The 20,172-nt window shown below is 43.2% G+C and overlaps 3 protein-coding genes across 3 annotated transcripts in view; 1 reads left to right on the plus strand and 2 right to left on the minus strand.

The window, feature by feature from the left end:
* Positions 1-4,602, plus strand: part of LOC125177806 (nematocyst expressed protein 3-like) — a 6,607-nt gene extending 2,005 nt beyond the window's left edge. Inside the window, exon 3 of the mRNA XM_047880249.1 lies at positions 4,552-4,602. Coding sequence (XP_047736205.1) covers positions 4,552-4,602 — 51 coding nt within the window. The remainder of the gene's footprint in view (positions 1-4,551) is intronic.
* On the minus strand, positions 4,054-19,763 carry LOC108682476 (trafficking protein particle complex subunit 12). Its single transcript, XM_047880254.1, has 10 exons — positions 19,700-19,763; positions 9,238-9,837; positions 8,496-8,726; positions 7,716-7,879; positions 7,259-7,301; positions 7,159-7,197; positions 6,775-6,924; positions 6,218-6,354; positions 5,197-5,344; positions 4,054-4,883 (listed from the first exon to the last, which is right to left on the minus strand). Exons 2-10 carry the CDS (start codon positions 9,637-9,639, stop codon positions 4,641-4,643), a joined length of 1,557 nt encoding a protein of 518 aa, XP_047736210.1. The 5' UTR covers positions 9,640-9,837; positions 19,700-19,763; the 3' UTR covers positions 4,054-4,640.
* Positions 11,554-19,768, minus strand: LOC108682477 (protein CASP). The gene is made up of 2 exons (XM_047880239.1): positions 19,704-19,768; positions 11,554-14,460 (listed from the first exon to the last, which is right to left on the minus strand). Exon 2 carries the CDS (start codon positions 14,281-14,283, stop codon positions 12,211-12,213), a length of 2,073 nt encoding a protein of 690 aa, XP_047736195.1. The 5' UTR covers positions 14,284-14,460; positions 19,704-19,768; the 3' UTR covers positions 11,554-12,210.
* Positions 19,769-20,172: the final 404 nt, after the last annotated feature.

Consider the following 20,172-nt stretch of genomic DNA (forward strand, 5'->3'; position numbering starts at 1 on the left):
GCAGTATTGCTGCACGTGGCAGTATTGCAGTATTGCTGCACGTGGCAGTATTGCAGTATTGCTGCACGTGGCAGTATTGCAGTATTGCTGCACGTGGCAGTATTGCAGTATTGCTGCACGTGGCAGTAGTGCAGTATTGTTGCACGTGGCAGTATTGCCGCACGTGGCAGTATTGCAGTATTGCAAGCCTATTGTCCGCCGTCGCCGCCTGACGCTCCCAATAAATATCTGAATTTTGCTTCGTCTGCGAGATGTGCACGTCGTTTGTTGCACGTCATGACGCACGCACTAGCACGTCGTTTCTTTAGTTGTTGTTGTTGTTGTGCACGTTTGTTCTGCACGCGCACGTTTCAGTCATCTGTAGCAGTTCATAACCATTTTCCGTCAATTCATTTAATACACGCGCTTAAGAACACAACCTCTAGATATGACCGTCGGTTAACGTTATTTATGACATTCAATTGGTATTACAAGACCGGGAAGCTTCCGAAATGGAAATTTTTCTTTTATATTCTCTATAACTTCTTAAGCCAAGCCCCATCAACAAGTATGTCTGGCTGATGTAATTGCCTCTTGCATTGATGATCCCAGAAGTTCTAAATCCTCGCCAAGTCCCAAAGAAGTCCCAACATTAAAGTTATTCCCTCCTCCTCTTGGAGTTTGGTAGCCGCTTTTCAATTGCCGCTCAAAACTTTTAGTGGCCGCGAAAGTTTTTGCAATCGACGCCGCGGCAACGAAATATAATTCTGGACTTGGAGCCTTGGTACCTGATGAGCCCGCCGAGCTGAACACTGAGAGAAATAAGTGAGACTTTATTTAACCAAAAAGCTATGCCTTTTTGCCATTGTGTGGGTCATAATGACCTAGTTTGGACCATCAAAATACGTATCGGTGCCATATGCCGAAGGTGTGTCAATATTCGGACGTTTATCACATCCAGAGATAAACAACGACAAATTATATCGCGAAAATGAACTCCTTTCAATGTTTAAAAATTCAAGATTCCATCGTTTTCGTAAAATAAGTCACAGTTACGTATAGAACTAGAACTTCCCAACCAGAACACTATCTTGCGTGGAAAAACTTTTTTTAAAGATTCTCAATAGGCTAACCCGAGTTTTTCTAAAACTTACAAACTTACAAGTTTCTCAAAGAAATCGGTTCTAAGAACCGGTCCTCTCCTCAACGCCAGCATCTGAGGATGTTAAAAGCAACTTCCCTCATTACAGACGCTCAGAAGACTGACTAAAATTGTGATTAAATGTACTCGTAGAAATGAGTGTGACAATGTACAAATAGCGATGTATACTCTTTGCTCCGTTGTGCGTCATCCCCACGACGGAAGAAGAACGTATCAATGCTTCGTCCGCTTTCTGCTTGCACTGTGCATGTGCAAGAGAGTCACTATTTGGGGAAGTCACGGACGCCATGCATAACGGAACCATACGATCGAGTCTACGTCTGTTAACGTAATTTTAAAATGTCTCCATGTACTGAGTATCTCGCAGCCTGTGCGTGCGTTCCTCGGGCTCAAGGCTTCAAATCAGTTGACACTCATCGTCAAATAAGTGAAGTGTTTGGTGAAAACATTGTGAGTGATGCAATGATGACCAAATTTTTCATATCAAAACGGTACTTATATACTTTGAAGACATGCTTCGCATTAAACTCAGGATACTTGGAATATAAACAGAGATTCATAAACTAGACTCTTCTGTTTAATATCTAATAATTAGACATTATTTATTCATAGAAACAGCTTAATATACATTATACACACGAAAATTTGCGTGTTCTAGTACTATCCTCGAAGAAGTAAGGAATAGATGGGAAGATTCTTCACAGAGAAGCCTCACTCAGAACTTAAACCTTCCGTGTTCAGTACTTGAAAGATACTTCTTAACTTGAAGAGAGCTTTCAGATTTCAGAACCGTCTCACGGTATCCAGAACTTAGAGATCCGTCTCATCGTGAAGACGGCTCTCAGATCTGAGTGCCAGGCTCGATATCTCACGAGATCCGCAACCCCGCCAGGGATCGCCGCCCTAATGCACGCATCCGACTGTCTGCCTCTCCAAGAACCGACGACGTTCTTTTCCGCTCTCTGTCGCAGCGAAAAAAATCGAGTTTTCGTTTCACAGACAAATTTTTACGCGATATTTCTTTATCCTCGCCGCTGTCGGGGGGTCAGATCTTAAAAATCCCCGACGATCTTGTGGACGCACTTCGAAAACTTGGTGATCTTTGGGTCTAATTTTTTCAAGACCTCTTGAGACTTGGCCTGGTCTTGATGGTCTTATCAGCGCACGCAAGACCCCCAAGTTCCCCTATGGGTGGATGGACCAACAATTCAGGGCTAAAATAAATAGCCTGAGGAGCTCCACTTGTGCTGAATTCAGCTCCACTGAATTCAGCAATTTGAATTCAGGTAAAGCGGCAAAGCCGCATTACCTAATTCGCGGCACAGTAAATTTTTGCTGAATTCAGTAAATTACTAGAGTCCAGATAAACGTTTCTGAGTTCAGTAAGTCAATGAGCAGTTAGCAACTCAAAGCTGAATTTAGGGAATAATTCATGGATCACGGCGGACATCAGTAAATAATTTCAGACTTTGTTCAATTATTGCGGACTGGTTCAGCGAATAACTTTGGATATTCGAGAAAAATTACAGAGCTTATTAATGATTATTACTACTCAAATTTACTGCACCAGAATAAAAAAAGGCTGTGATACCGCGTATTCTAGACTCAAGTATTTCAAGCTACAACGCCAATGTTCATTACTCAATCGAGGCTACGGCACTCTGACCTCGCTATTCATCCTCACTTGGAGAACTGAATACAATGTTGTCCAAACATCGACCTATTTTTTTTATTAATGTGGGTCATCCTGACCCAGTTTTGCCCGTGAAAATAGGCGTATCAGTACTACGTGCCGAAAGTACGCCACTTTTTGGACAATAATACCCATTGATTTATTTGAGTCACCGCTGGGACACGAGTCGACGTTCTCATTACAAACTCATGCAGACTTTAAGTCTCCCATTTTAGTTCACCTGACAGCGTAATTTAAAGATCATAACGTATTCATATTATTCATTCAAGCTTGTCAACGCAATCACCAGCTAGTGACGCGCATCATCACAAGTGTCAAAACAGCCTTCAACTTTTCAGTATAACTTTTCACCGCATATTTATTCACAAACGCTGTCAAGTTCCGAGAAAATCAAGGGTTTTGAATTATTCAACTCTTTTTATTTTGACGAGCATATAAAACAACATTTTTTATTTGTAAAGTTAGAAGTTTTAAATTAGCTAAACTAAAGTATTAAATGAAGAAATTGTTGTGTTTAAGAGAGTGATAGCCTAACTGGAGTGATGATGGACTTACTGGAGTGACGATAGACTAACTGGAGTGATGATAGACTAACTGGAGTGATGATAGACTTACTGGAGTGATGATAGACTTACTGGTGATAGACTTACTGGAGTGATGATAGACTTACTGGAGTGAAGATAGACTTACTGGAGTGAAGATAGACTTACTGGAGTGATGATGGATCTGCTGGAGTGATGATAGCCTTACTGGAGTGATGATGGATCTGCTGGAGTGATGATAGCCTTACTGGAGTGAAAGCTACAGTATTTCACGGAACATGGAAAGATTGAAGCGTTGTAGGGATTGAAGTATTTAACCCATCCGTTGTTTTAAGTAAACTCTAATAAATCAATCTTTACAGTGAAACTAATTCGTTTCTTCTCATCGCCGACAAAATCTAGAAGTAAGAACAATTAAGTAAATGTCTGCTAATTAAAGTTTATTTTGAAGATGCGTTCTAGTGACGTCTCACGGTGGCGTCTCGTTTTAAAACGCATGAGGCCAATTCGAAGTGGAACTAACATTCTAATTATAATTTAAAATAGAGATTATTTGTTCATGCTGATGATGAGCAATGATTGAGCACTAAATATAAATACTGCAGCATACGATTTATCTGTGGTATTTAGCCTTTATAAGAAAATGTCAGAGTATAGGCAAGTATCGAATAAACACAAACGCCAAAGAAGGTTTTATTAAAAAAAAATTCTGAGATTACAGGTCGGAGGGTTCACGGAGGACAATTCTACAACATCCACACGAAGCTTTCAGCTGCCACGGAATTGGTACACAGATTGAATTTTTTTTTACTTGTAATCAACCACACAGAATGGAAAATGCTGGGATTATTGTTTCGCTTTCGCTACCTGAAGACTAGATGCTTTCATTTTATATCCCCCGAATGACAGAGATTGGTATCCCTGATACGGGATTATGGGTGTAGTGGCGGTATCCCAGATACGGGATAATGGGTGTGGTGGCGGTCTCCCAGATACGGGGTAGTGGGTGTAGTGGCGGTATCCCAGATACGGTATAATGGGTGTAGTGGCGGTATCCCTGATACGGTATAATGGGTGTAGTGGCGGTATCCCAGATACGGCACCACGCATCACCGTCGCAGCGCGGACGAGTCGTTGTGTTTGATGTAAGTTGACGTCATGTTTGCTATCGGCAGACGTTGCTGCTCGCTGAACTTGAAGCAAGTTGTGCTCATGCACCAACTTGATCCCAAGAAGTTGATATCATGCAGCAAGTTATCGCAACTCAGTGTAACTTGAGTGCAGCGACAGCGAAGGCGTCGCCCCTGTGCTGGGCTATAAGCTGCAGGAGTTTGATCTTGTTGTGGGTGGCGTGGCAGGACTCGAGCTCGTACATCGTCGCCAGGTTCAGCACGAGACTCTCGTGCGCCAGACGCTCCGGCTGCGCCCCCAGCGCCGCCTCCACCACTGCAATGGCCTCACGTACCTGCCCCGTGTACACCAGCCCCACCCCCAGGTTGTTCACCACCTGCGGGGCAGTGGGAAACATGGGGGGGGCTGTATAAACATATGGGGAGCGGAAAATGGGGGGCTGTACAAACATATGGGGAGCGGAAAATGGGGGGCTGTACAAACATATGGGGAGCGGAAACGCACCAGCGGATGGTTGGGGCAGGTTTCAACGCACCAGTGGATGGTTGGGGCTGGTTTTAACGCACCAGTGGATGGTTGGGGCAGGTTTTAACGCACCAGTGGATGGTTGGGCAGGTTTTAACGCACCAGAGGATGGTTGGGACAGGTTTTAACGCACCAGGGGATGGTTGGGGCTGGTCTTAACGCACCAGCGGATGGTTGGGGCTGGTCTTCAAGGCCTCGCGCAGGAGGCTGACGGAGGCGCTGAAGTCGTTGTCGGCCATGGCGAGGTACGAGGCGTGCACCTGAGGCATCACCGACGCCGCCCTACAGGACCCACGCTCTGCCTCCTCACTCCTGCGGGAGAGGCAAGGGTGAGGCACCGGTGGGGGAGTGGGTGAAGGTGGGGAGTGGGTGGTAGGAGGTGGGTGAAGGTGGGGAGTGGGTGGGAGGAGATGGGTGAGGAAGCGAGGATTACGGGTGACAAGGTGGTGTATGGGTGATGAAGGAAGGATAATGGATTTAGTGGAGGAAGTCAGCCTGCAACTTCAAGGTTTACGCACTGTTGCTAGCCAAGTTTTGGCTGTACTTTCAGTTGTAAGCCACCGCACTTCTCCATATATGACAAATCATTAGAAGTTATCGGATACATGTTTACTTGGAAGTTAGATTTATTAATCAGTAAGCTGGGCTACGATTAGCTGACGCTGTAAATACATGTTGAAGTCTATAATATAATTTCTATTTGTTGAAGTGTGTATATGGTATAATAAAGTTGTTTAAAATAGAGCCAAAACTTAAATATTTTGTTTCATTGTCACAGATTATCCTCTACTCTGATTCAAGTTATTTTCACTCCACGAGTGGTGAAATATATCTTTGGGGCCCTTAACTTTTTACTTTATTAATCATTCTGGTATGCTTAAGCCCGCAGGCGGAGACTCTGAAAAGCGTACTTGTAGCTTATGTGTCCTGTTACAGCACCTGCTACAGCACCTGCTACAGCACCTGCTACAGCACCTGCTACAGCCCCTGCTACAGCACCTGCTACAGCCCCTGCTACAGCCCCTGCTACAGCCCCTGCTACAGCACCTGCTACAGCCCCTGCTACAGCCCCTGCTACAGCCCCTGCTACAGCACCTGCTACAGCACCTGCTACAGCTGTAGCACCTGCAACAGCCCCTGATGAAGCAGCTCCTGGCACCTGCAGTGTCCCCCAGATGTACGCACCTGCTGAAGCAGCTCCTGGCACCTGCAGTGTCCCCCAGGTGCAGGTGCAGGCGGCCCAGGGCAGAGTGCAGACCTGCAGCGCTGGCAGGGTCTTCCCGCAGCAGCGTCTGCAGCAGCCACCAGCACAGCCGGAAGTCCTGAGAAGGTTAGGAAGCTTTTCATTCTTAGCTTTACGTATACCATTGACTAAAATTTGTAAAATCTGGGGCACATTCGCATCAATTTGAGCTCAAGACAGAAGGCATCTTTGCTTTTATGTACTCTAAGGGGGTAGAATATCTCTGAATTATCTCCATAAGGTTGAGAGCATCTTGGTTTTTATTCGTCTTGAGACTCATGGCAATTGCTAGCTTTTACCTTAAAGCAGCGAAGGAAAACACATTTCAAACAGACAGGTTTCATACAATATGAGGTGTAAACATAGATTTATTACAACACAAAGTTGAGGTCCCACTAGCATTAATTGCCACGAGGTTGCATTGAAGAGTTAAAAAGATAACCGAAAAAAATTACGTTACTTGGTTGAAGTGTACTTTAAAAACTTCATTAATGATCACCTTAAGACTCGCGGCAACCGCAGTGATGGAGTACAGCACCCTGACGGTGCGCGCCCGCCAGAGCTTCAGTGCGTCGTCGGCCGTCGCGGGGGTGAGGTGCGCGCCGCTCTCCCCGCACTCGCTCAGACCCGCGAGCAGGTTACGGACGATCTGAACACATGGGCCTATACTTTCAAAAAAAAGTTAACATATCGTAAGTTCATCAGCCAATCATTGATGGCCTTTCAAGCAAAATCCACCAATCATAAACAAGAAAATATGGCGTAAGTAGGTACTTACGTTCGCTTAGCCAGTTTTGAAAGTATGACCCCTGGACAATAAATGAGTGAAGAAGATGACGGCAGGTGGCTAGCAGATACCTGGTGGCAGGTGGCTAGCAGGTACCTGGCGGCAGGTGGCTAGTAGGTACCTGGTGGCAGGTGGCTAGCAGGTACCTGGTGGCAGGTGGCTAGCAGGTACCTGGCGGCAGGTGGCTAGCAGGTACCTGGCGGCAGGTGGCTAGCAGGTACCTGGTGGCAGNAGCAGTTCTGAGCAGAGCAATTTTACTCAGTACTTCAGGACAGTTATATTAGCAGTTCTGAGCAGTTTTACTCAGTACTTCAGGGCAGTCATATTAGCAGTTCTGAGCAGAGCAATTTTACTCAGTACTTCAGGACAGTTATATTAGCAGTTCTGAGCAGTTTTACTCAGTACTTCAGGGCAGTCATATTAGCAGTTCTGAGCAGAGCAATTTTACTCAGTACTTCAGGACAGTTATATTAGCAGTTTTGGGCAGTTTTACTCAGTACTTCAGGGCAGTTATATTAGCAGTTCTGAGCAGTTTTACTCAGTACTTCAGGACAGTTATATTAGCAGTTTTGGGCAGTTTTACTCATCATTTCTGGGCTTGAACTATCACTACAGTAGTTTTGTCTGAGCATCTACCTCTGCAGGAGGTTCACCTGAAGGAGAAGGGGACCATAGACCCCCGGCGCCCCCCGTACAGCTCGGGGTAGAACTCGAAGTAGAGGTCGGGCGCGTCGAGAGACTTGAACTGCTCGCACTCGACCTCAGCTAGCGAGAACCGCCGCAGCTTCACCAGCAGCGCCAGTCGCGTGAACCACAGCTGTGAACCGAGGCACAGTTAGCAGCAATGGTAGTGTAATGAAACAGCCGTGTTAACCGCAGCTGTGAACCGGGGCACAGTTAGCAGCAATGGTAGTGTAATGAAACAGCCGCGTGAACCACAGCTGTGAACCGAGGCACAGTTAGCAGCAATGGTAGTGTAATGAAACAGCCGCGTGAACCACAGCTGTGAACCGGGGCACAGTTAGCAGCAATGGTAGTGTAATGAAACAGCCGCGTGAACCACAGCTGTGAACCGAAGGCAGTTAGTAATAATGGTAGGAGTAATGAAACAGTCGCGTGAACCGCAGCTGTGAACCAGAGCACAGTACCAATGATAGAGTAATGAAACAGCCACGTGAACCGCAGCTGTGAACCAACTAATGATCAGCCCGTTATCTGTATAGCTAGCCCGTTACCAATATGGTCAGCCCGTTTCCTGTATGGCCAGCCCGTTACCTGTAGGGGTAGCCCGTTACCTTATAGGGATCCCGCTACATCATAGGGTGCCCGTTATTTGTATGGAGAGCCCGTTACCTGTAGAGGAAGCCCGTTACCTGTAGGGATAGCCCGTTACCTGCAGGAAAAGCCCGTTACCTGTATGGCAAGCCCGTTACCTGTATGGAGTGTGCGGTATGTTTGCTGGGGTGACCGGCCCGTCCCTCGCCCTGCCCGTAGACCGTCAGCAGCTGCGTGGTGAGGTTGACGGCCGCGTGGTAGCAGCCCGTGCTGATGAGACGTCGCAGGCCACGGTCGTCCTGTGTCACGGACGTCGCCGTCAGGCATTGACGTCGCGACGCTGCGTCTTCACTGACGTACGTCCGTAGTAGACTCTTGATAGGGTCGCCCTGGCACGTCGTTAAGTAGGTTAACGGTCAGCTCAGGGAATGTCGGCCACATATGAACGTCCAAGACGTCATTAGCGGCACCCGTTCAATACATGTAAATAGTATGCTTTAACGTACGTAGAGTATCTCTGAAGGGGTATTTTTATGTCAGGATATTTGTGAGGACAATAGATGCGCACAATTTTTCGCAATTCCTGTGCGGTAAGTCAAGGGCCAAGTCACCATTCATTGTAAATATAATACTCCGACGAAGTGTAGTGCCTTGACTACGTTATAATACGTTGATAAACACGTTAGCGATGGAGGGTAAGAAGGAACATTCATATAAATGATCATGACTTGGTCTAAATAGCAATACTCTTTTCCCTTCAGTGGATCATCCTTGTCTATTCGGCTATGCAAAATTGTCCATCAACGTTACGTCCGCTCTCTGCCCGTGCAGTGGGTGAGAAAGTGTATCGCTATTTGGACAATAGGACCCAATAATTTACTTGAGTGCAAGAGTACTCACAAAGTCCTCCTTGATTGCGATGCCTGGCATGGTGAGGAGCTCCTTCTCAGGGAAGTATATCCCTGGCGGGTTGTTCTCGAGGGCCTTGAGGGCGAGGCGCGTCTGCTCGCACGGGATCCAGGCGTCGTGGCGGCGGTCGGCGTCACTCGACAGGAGGCTTGCCGTGAACACGTCCTGCTCCGTCGCAGGGGTTAAGAACGAGTCGGGGGACGGGATACACCCTGCGAGTGTCCCCGTGGGGGACATGTAAGCGGGGTTCATGGTCGTGGAATCAAGGGTCTGCAGCCCGGACAAGGCATCGAAAGGGCTGCAGCTCGAGACTGGCGGGAAATATTGCTTCAGTTTCGAGGCCTCCGCGGAGGGTGCGGGGGCGGAAGGGTCTTGGCTCGGTGATGAGGACATGGCGCGACAATCAAGAGAGTCCCACTCACTTATTCCTTTCCGTTATTTATTACCATAATTTTTCTTCATGGCAAATCACAATAGACTTCTTATAATGAAAAACAAACACTATCGCCTCTCGCATGCATTAGATGCACGCAGCTGTGGTGCAGCAGAGCAGTGATGAAATGTCACCTCTTTGTGGTATATTACGCAATTCTGGAGAGGGATTAAACGATACATTAATATTAAGTATTTTGAATTTAATCATGAGATTAATATGAGTCATACCTATACAAGGTTGATGAAGGGGTGGAAAATAAAGGACTAGGTTCATGATGACAAAATACCAGCATAAAACCCAATTGGAAATGAAGATATATGAAGATGAATCATCACCGGCAACAAAGCGAACTTAGGCCTGACGCCTCTGATTCGCCGATAATATCTAGTAACTCAGTAGTAAGCAATAATCCTTTTAACTAACCTTCCTTCAGCAGTACAATAATGTTTATTACTTTTTTTTTTAAAGCTTATCGTGCCTATTGTGTTGGCATGTCTCCAGCATATCTGGGATGCGACCAGGACCATCGGGAATTATGAGAATCCTAGATCACAACAGAGTTCCCGAGATATCACCGGATTATCCAGGATATGAAGAACTGTAATATCAGATTTTGCCGAAGATATTTGCAGGAAATAGAGTGTTTGTGGGGCTTCCAATAATAATATAATCATTCAAACTTACCGAGCTAACGTGTTATAAATTACACGCACCTCCCAAGCGATGTCGCGTTAAACTGCCGCAACCGATAGCGTAATATTGAACTTATTCTCCATTGGGATACTGGAAGACATGAGCTCAGTGATTATACAGTGGAGCCCCGTCTTACAAACTTAATTCGTAAATGAACTCGGTTTGTTCGTAATAAGAAATTGTTCCCACTAAAATTACCGAAAAGCGCCCAGATTCGTGTCGGCTGAGTACAGACCCCTCCCCCTCAAAAAGTTCCCCCCTTTCATGTATATATATTGTGTACTTACGAAAGGGAGAACAAAATATTTTCCTTATTGTCTGAAGCATATTTCTGACCCAACAGTGGAGATCGTACTCTATATTTCGGCCGTACTTTTTGGCCAAGTCGGCAACCCTATGCTAAAGCACAGTTTTTTTCATGGCAGGGCAGGCGATCTTTCGCGAACCACGGTCGTACTGTGGAACATGTTTTTACTCTGTACATTTTACATCCCCGGGTTCGTAAGGCAGTTTGGCCGTAAGGTAGAGTGTTCATACGGCGGGGTTCCACTGTACAATGCAGAGCAACGTCGCATTAACCTGATAATTAAAACCGATAGAAAATCCAATAAGTTGAATCAACCGATTACTACCGCATTGTAATTACTGGAAGGTACCGCTACTGCCTAGTTAGCGGCACCTTCGATGAAACATAAGTAACTTTCTACAGATATTTGTCCTTCGATTGGACATTTTATTTGTATATTTTCACAAGGAATTCTACTTCGAAAAAATACATGGTGCATGACTGGAGACGACACAACGAGCGCCGTTCTGTAACGGCTGAGGGTAGAATGAAAGGCTATTTATTCAGCATGTGTATTGCACCTTTTACCGATCCGTTGCATTATTTATCATTAGATTAAGTCAACAACAAATCTAGACTATGATTATACAAAAGCAACATAACTATCAATATTTTTATCTATAGCCTATAATAAATATGGTCAAAGTATTTATATTCTCAAATTTATCTCCTCAGAAATATTAGCCCGCAAGTAAGGTACGTAGAAGCCGCGAACTAAAGCTGCTACCGAACAACGCGAACTCGAAGCATTGATTATGAATTGCGTCCCACACACCGTCCGCGTGCGCCACACCCTCCACCTGCGCCACACCGTCCACGCGCGCCACACCATGCGCCACACCGTCCACCTGCGCCACACCGTCCACGTGCGCCACACCGTCCACGTGCGCCACACCATCCACGTGCGCCACACCATCCACGTGCGCCACACCGTCCACGTGCGCTACAGGATGGTTTCCTACGAACGCTCTGAGCGTACTGCGCTAACGCTAATTTCAACTAAGTTTGGACGCATTTTCGGCTGGTATTCATAACACATGTCAGCGGCACCCTTATTCCAGCAGTGAATTAAATAAATAATCAGCAACATTGAAGCGAAACCTTCAGCGTGTGTAAAACACGAGGAAATGTGCGTTAAATTCGCAATCGCGACTCCTTATACTACATTAAAAATACCATTGCACGTCTTTTTCTCACCCCGAGTGCATGCAATAAAAAGGACGTGTCATTTAAATGCAGAAAAGCAATCTCGAAAAGGTCAAAATAAATAAATAATTTTCAGTTACAATTCATGAAAAACAACAAATCATTATTTCCTTAAAGACCATTCAAATTTTTTTATCCCAGAAATTTAGCGCGATATCCAGGCATAAACACTCAAAACTGATCAAATCCGTACAAGCTTCCCCACTTGATTCGAATTTAAACTCCTTGAAGCGCCAGCAGTTATGGCTAAGAAACAAAGTAACTCAAATTCAAACTGTGCGAGTTACCCATTGAAGTCGTCTAGGTTGTGTTCCCGATGCATGTGCTCAGCAAACCGCTCAGCACAGTCTAGCGATATGTCATTCTTGCAGGACTCGGTGTGCGCTAGTTTATAAAGCACCATGAATACGAGGCAATGAACCAGTGCCGTGTAGATGAATGTTACAGTGCGGGCAGTTTTATTGCTTAGAACCGATCTACCGAAAGCTAAAGTCATTTTCTCGAAGGGAGTGAGGGCGCTGTACCGACGCAGTCTTTCTTGCCTCGAGAAAGACAGGAACGGATCCAGCGACTCCTCATACTGGTTGCTGTACCGAGACTCAGCATTGGTAACGTTTGACGTGTGCTCGTTACGGTAGGACTGCAAAAACCTGATTTTTTCGTAAAGTTTGACGTTGTCCGATCGCAAGACGTCCAGTTCGTTCTGAAGGAGGGTCACTTGCTGATTCTTAGCCGTGAGCTCAGCCTCAAGTTCGTCGTTACGCGACCTGAACCTCTCACGTTGGGCGGATACGATCGACAGAAGAGACTCGGAAGTCGACGTTTGGTCTAATTCCTCGTCCAGAATTGAAGTGACGTCAGCCGCAGCACCGTCATGCTCACCTCCTGCAGGAGCTGAAGTGACGGACGAGCCTCTGACGGCCTCGGCAATTATCTGTGGCGCTGAAGGGCACCCTTCACCTTCTCCACGGTAGACGCTCGAAAAGGACTGCATGGACGCCAAATCGCTTTCAAGTTGTCCTATAAGGCATTTTTGTTCCGAAGTCAGAGTTCGGAGTGATGAAACTTCTTGATTTGATTCAGAAATGAGCTTGGTTAGGTCAAGATTTGCCTTTTTCAGGATCGTGTTCTCATTTTGTAGAGATTTGTTCTTCTCCATAAGCAGGAGCTCGAGAGGCCTACTATCGTGGGCGCTCTCACGTTTCCAGTCGTCAGTTTCGCTGCAAGAGCCAAACTCGACTGATTTGACAATCGCTAGCTCTCGCTTGACTTCTTGGTAGTCTTTCTGTTCATCAAGGATCTTCTGCAAATCATCGACAAGCATACTCTTTTCTGCCAACTTCGTCTCGAGGTTGTTGATCTTCGTTTCCGTTTCATCCCTAACTTGCTTGTATCCCGCCTGGAGTTTCTTGACTTCTTGCACGAGCTGAACAACTTCCTTGTCTTTGATCGAAAGCTCGACTTCGAGGGAGGATCGCGCCAGCATTTCGGCATCAGCATCAATTTGAGAAACCGTTGCAGGTTCATCGGACATTTTTTTAGCTGCGTTTTCGAGCATTTCGCGCAGCCTAGCAGCGTCTTTCTCAGCCTGCATGGCCCGGTGATTTGCACGGTCCAAGTCATCAGCAAGGATGTTGACCTCTTCACTATGAGCGGCTAACAATTCTTCTACTTTACCCCTGTGTTCGAAGAGCTGCGACTGCGTGACTTCCAGTGTATGTTGCAGTGTCCTGGTTTTTGCCTCGGCCTCCTCCATGCGCCTTATGGCGCCAGCTTGCACCTCCTGTAGCAGACGTTCTTTTTCAGAATACTGCTCTTGGAGCTCTTTCTCTGCCTCCTTTATCTTTGAAGTGACACTTTCCGAAAGGTTGTCTTCATAAGACTTCAGTTTCTCACGTAAGTTTTTGATGGTAACGTCTTGATTACGAATTTCTTTAAACTCTTCGTTATACTCACTCAAAGTTTCGCGGAGGTTCTTGTTTTCAATTTCCAAGTCAGCATATTTGCCAAGCTTCTTCTCCAGCCCAATGCAATATTCCAGAGCAGGTACAGGATCGGCAATGTCAACCAAGATCTTATAAACTTTCAGGAAAGCCGAGTCAGCAACCTTGCACCTTCTTGTCAAGTTATCAATTTCGGTCTGAAAGCTTTTGATGATAGGAGCAGCCTGTTTCCTGACATCTTCTGGTACATTTTTCTTGAACTCCTTGATGGCCTCAACGAGCTTCTTCCTGGACACGTCGCTCTCGTCCTGTTTCGCCGTGAGTTCTGTGGCTGTCTCATCTATGGACTGCTGAGTGTTGTGCAAGTCAAGCTCTTTCCATGTCAACAAAAGTGATTGAATCTTCAGAGCCATTATTGATTAAATACACAATTAATATATGTACAACCAAAGCATTAAAAGATTTTCTATCTTTGGAAGACTGAGGATTGATGGTTCCAGCTTTATTCTTGACAGATCAAGTCTTGCCAGTAAATGAAAGGTGTGCCGTTACCTTGTGAGCTGTTCTTTCTTCAAAGTCAAGCCTCCCATCTGCCAAATAAAACAAAACATCAATGAAATATTTGAATAGGACACTCTTTCCTGAATTGACAAACTGAAATATAAAAATAAAAATATTCAAAGATCAAGCTGAGGGCAAAAGGAACACTTCTCATGTATATATGGCAGATGGGAGTCCTGAGGCTGTGAGGTATAAGCTTTTTTCTATAGCCAACAAAATATCACAGTAAATTACAATGTCATCTGATGAGATCTACAAATCTAGATCCAAATCACAAGCTATTTACATCAGAAGCCCACGAGCACATTAACTTATGCTAAACAAAGGCATCACACATGCTTGATTTGAGTACACTTGCAGCTTTTATTCACATGTGTAACTGAGCAACACAAATTAAATAATAGAGGTGGAATAATACATATACATAAATCCGTACATGCATACTCTTATTAATTCTATTAAGGACAGATACAGAAAAATTGCAGAAATCTAAAGTTCTGAAACTTGTGCAATAAAGTTTGGTCAATTCTGATACATAGTATATATTAACTTAGCAGCATTCATCATAAATTTGAAATCTGCAAGAAGAAATTTTTGTTTCAGAATATTATGATATACCCTCACTATTGTAAAAGAAGTAGGTAAATGTTATTCAAATTTAAATATGAAAATGTACAAGAGACGATACTTAAATTGTATAGCATCTAGTTTCAGCTATTAATTAAATAGGTAGCTCTTGCTGGTACCTCAGTCTTTTTGAAAATTAGAAAGGGTGATTGATATTGAAGTATGAGTAGAAACTTTTAAAGAAATTCTCTTATTCTAATTTTTGACCAAAGTAGAGGTGATTTTATGTATTGAACAATGAGCAAATGATTGGCAATTGGAAGAGGAAAATAAAAAAGCCTAAAACACAAACAGGAGGACGTGTTGAAATGGTGATAATTGATGGGAGGCATCGTCAAATGGGGCAATAAGGGACGATTTTGAGCATTTATCATCAATAACTTCTTTCCCTGAAATATTTCCATAAACAAGTTTGGGCTCATTTTAAAGGAATTTGCGAGGTCTATTGTATGGCATCTCTGAAAAAATTCTATAAGCTAGTCGTAAGGTGCTAGATGCGGGATAAAAGAGTCCCGAATTAGTCCTGGGAACAAGGTAATCCAAGAGACTTGAAATAAAACTTATTTTTAAAATGTTTGAAGCATACAGAGTGTACTCATCCATTGCCGGTACTAACAGTACTCTGAAGTCCTCCTCTATCCTTTTAAATAATGCAGATGTAGAATAAATGACATTTTCTGTGATTTTTAATTGTTTTTTCTTTATTGATACCTATATTATCATATCCATACATTGCCATATTATCATTGTGATACCATCAACCAGGGCTACTCGGGACGGTTTTGAGCGTTTTTTTTAATAACTTCTTACCATGAAACATTTCATAAACAAGTTTAGGCTCATTTTATAGCTCTTTGCGAGGGCTATCGAATGGCATCTTCAAAAAAATTCCATATGCTATTCATAAGGTGCCAGAAGCAAAAAAAAAGAGTGTCCCGAGTAGCCCCGTCAAATGGGGCAACTTGTAATTTCACACCATTTTAATTGGGTTAAGTGAATTTACTATGAAAAAAAGATTGTGAAAAACATACCTGAAACAGAAAGGAATGTTTTAGTGACAACCATCATACCGTAAACTGGGGTAACTTTGACCACTTTTTTTCAAAATGATGCCATTTTTTTACTAGATAAGTTAAACTTAAATTGAAACATGCAAAATACAGGTCTATACTCTAGCTTTACTCACAATAAAATGCTGGCTCCTGCCTCTCATAGTTTTGATGTAATTAAAAAAAAACGCTGGTCTTTTTTACCCTAGCTATGGGGGTATCTATGACCGGGTGGTAAAATCAATTTTATTTTTTGGTAAAATAACTCCAAATAACTCCATGCATTGTAGTAGAACTCTTCTAGTTACATATGCAAAAGAAAAATTTTAGGAAAGTGTCATAGTTTGCAAATGGGGGGTGCTGCCACCAAATGGGCAAAATGTGACCATCTAATGGCAGCCGTGACGGGGTAACATTGACCAGGGCTGTACGTTCAGCATCAAATTTCCAAAATTCTTGTGTTGTGTGCTTTTCGCTTTAATCATAAATCTGTCCAACACACGTTTTTTGGGGGCGAGCCACAATTTATTTTCTACTTTTTAGTCCACAAGAAAAACGTGGTTTTTTAAAAAGTTTTTTTTTAAGTATTTTATTTTGACTTCCTTTATACTACCTACATAGATAGGAAAAATGTTGACGTTTATGCCACTATATTTAGTTTTGCAATATTCCAATTAGTTTTGCTACTAAAACAGTTTTACGCCATGTCGGAGGACTGTCCCGAGTTACCCCGCCAGTCCTGAGTAGCCCCAGTTGACGGTATTACCGTATCCATGAACATGTCATTGATCATTTACAACAACCTTGTCCATTGCAAGCTTCATATCAGCAGCCATATAGCACTTTTCTGTATCTGTAAGCTTACAGGAAGGCTTGTAATTTCACATCATTTTAATTTGATTAAGTGAATTCACTATAACAAAAAAAGATTGTACAAACATAGGTACCTAAAACAGGAAGGAATATTTTAGTGACAACCATCATATTTTTGGGGGGAATAAATCATTGTTTAGGTTAATTACATACTTTTCACTCTATGTTGCCAGGTGCACAATTATATCTATGACATTCTATGCACAGTTTTGTGATGACAAATATAAGGGAACCTATTTTGTGAGGGGAGATAACAAGTGTAAGGTAACCTCTTTTGTGAAGGAAGATGACAAACATAAGGGAACCTCTTTTGTGAGTGGAGATGACAATGCTAAAACAACATGATGTGCAAGTTATAGATTGCAAGGAGACCAAGAGGCATAGAGAGTGACCAGTGACCTTTCTGGCCCCTTAGAAAGATGTGTTTCAAACATAATTTTCATCAAAATACTTATGCAACCAACTTTGATGAGCATGTCATCAACACCACAGGTACTGCAGTCATAGTGGCAAAGCAGAGTTTTTTTAGACTCTCCCTCAAGTTCATTTTTGAGTCCTATAAGTAGACCAAAAAAGTATCATATTCATGTATACTAGCATCATCATCACTGCGCACTCATGCCAAGCAGTGTGATGTGCCTGTTTCTGACAGTGACTTTAGGGTGTTAGCTTCTACCTCCGGTACTTCAGATTTGCGTATCTTAGAATCATAGTACATTTTTAAGCTTAGGCCCAGTTTAAATTCAGCTGTGAGCTCCTATCCCCTTGAAATTGTGAATAGATAGGTTTTTATGCCCTATTACTTATAAATTTAGGTTTTAATTGTGTTCTGTGCTTTCAATTGTATTAACTTGTGACTTTCTATGTATATTCTAGATTCTACAAACTGACAATGGAGCTGGACTCCAAAACGTTTTCTATAAAGATATGAATTTTTGTGGACTTCTTTGCTTTTCAGTTTCTAGCATTATCATATTTAATAAATTGGTTAAAATCTCGAGTGAATTAGGAAATTTAAAATGAACTGATTCTAAAAAATCTCTGGTTTGTTCCTATGACTGCAGTAGACAATTGTTATTTGCACTGCAACGGAAATTACCAATTTGTGGAATATGGATTGTGCTTTGCTGTCTCATCCGACCAACCGGAAACTGCAAATTTATATAATGGTGCAGCCACTGGTGCACCTCCTGTTCTGTGGTTAGCATTACCAAAAATTTTTTAATATCCAAAATGCAATAATTTCAATCTAAATGTGTAGGCAAGATCTTCTGAAGGCATAAATTTTGCTCCTGATGCATAGCCAAAGATCTTCTGATATTCACCCACTTTCTGCATCCTGGCGTTTGATGGCAGATGTTTTCCTCCACTGTGCAGAGAGTGGATGAATATTGCAAGATCTTTGGCGACGCTTCAGTAGCAAAATTTATGCCTTCAGAAGATCTTGCTGACACATTTAGATTGAAATTCTTGCATTTAATATATTTGTCAGTCTTTGGCCAACTATTTAGAAAAAAGTAAGGTTTCCAGTATGTTGGATGGATCAGGATGCAGTGAAGCTTGACAGGAAATCAGTTGCAATGAGTTCCCGCCAAAAAAATGTAAACAACAAGTTTATCATTACGTAGTTGTGGTCACATTAGAGTGGTCAGACTACATTATCACATGTTCAGTTGACACTTGCTATACAATCGGACTGTTTTTAGGGTAAAGTTAGTTATTTGGGGCAACACATGCATGCAACCTTGTAAATAAGTTTGTGGCTTGTAAATAGTTTTTCATTACTCAGCGTAAATGGCTTTTCATTGAAAATTACCCAGCAACGCATCTTGAAAATGGTTGGCAATGCTTCAGGCTTAAAAACCCATATATTGGTGAGTATGGCAACACTGCTTCCACCCTCTGCACCCTGGGTTTTCCTTACTAGTTACTACTTACTAGTACAGTCTGGGTGAATATAAATGGTTTTCCTTATTTTTCACAAAATAAATTTAGGAAAAGCTATATAAATGGATGAAATTAGCCAGATTCCTAATAATTTTGGTCAATTAACAGGGTCTTAGTTCAATTATCACTTAAATGGCCCGAGAGTGATAAGAGTGGCCATGAGCCCATGACTAATTTTTTTAGAAAAATATGGAAAAATGGCATAAATAGCCTAAATGTCAACAAATTACTTTGTAAATCTTTTTTCTTTTCTTTTGCTAGTGCTTTAAGGAAATTCTTGATTGATATTACCTACAGGCTACAGTCTAGAAATAAAAACAATAAATTGTATAAACAAATCTGAACTTGTGAAGGACAACTTTCTATTGAGAATAAAACTAGCTATGTTGCGGTTATATAGTGGTAATTGGGCACAGGCCTCAGGCTCTCAGCCTCACTGCTCATGCTCAGCCTCTCAGTCTCAGGCCGCACAGCAAATCATACCTATTTCTGACTAGAATCTAGCAGTGAGTGGTGTGCAGTATCTAGCAAGTGACTGACTTAACTACCAAGTGGCGGCTGCCGACTGGCGTCGCGACCATCTTATGACCGATGACGCGTCTCGTTCAGGCATTGACTTTTGAAATTTGACGGCAGCGAAGCGGCAAAGCCTAGTGCCTACTCACAGTACTCAGACAGCCGACCAAAACGAGAAATTTAAATTTCTATTTAGGGCCGAAATTCCTGCTTATTTTCTTCCCGAGTGTATCACTTATTTATTATATCTACTTACCTACATGAGTATTCATCAATAATTTGGCTCCTTCTTTCAAGATGAACACAGTGCCACGTTACAGTAACAGGCTTTGTTGTTTGTAATCCGCATTACAATTTCCGCTTTAACACTGAAATACAGAACGATTGAAAAAGCGTAGACTGGAAGCATGCTTGAACTAGTACATAATAATATAGCGGTGTCAGCGTTTATTAGGCCGTAGGCGGTAGGCCTGTCGCCGATTCTTAACATCGCATAACATTCACAGCATTTTGCGGTCTCGAACTCGCAACTCACTGCTACAATTCTGTTGTGCTTAACCGCCCGGCCTCCTCGCCGATTCTGACCAGAAACTGGCGCACAGAGCTGGGATCGAACCCGCGCCTCTCTGATGAACTGACGATGGAGCTGGACTCCGAAACGTTTTCTATAAAGATATGAATTTTTGTGGACTATTCTTTGCTTTTAAATTTTGAGTTGAATTAATAATT

This window comes from Hyalella azteca, unplaced genomic scaffold, assembly GCF_000764305.2.
Source record: "Hyalella azteca isolate HAZT.00-mixed unplaced genomic scaffold, Hazt_2.0.2 contig510, whole genome shotgun sequence".
Classification (NCBI taxonomy): Eukaryota; Metazoa; Arthropoda; class Malacostraca; order Amphipoda; family Hyalellidae; genus Hyalella; species Hyalella azteca.

Excerpts from the sequence above, each read along its gene's own strand:
- LOC108682477 (XM_047880239.1), bottom strand. The coding sequence starts at position 14,283 with ATGGCTCTGAAGATTCAATCACTTTTGTTGACATGGAAAGAGCTTGAC.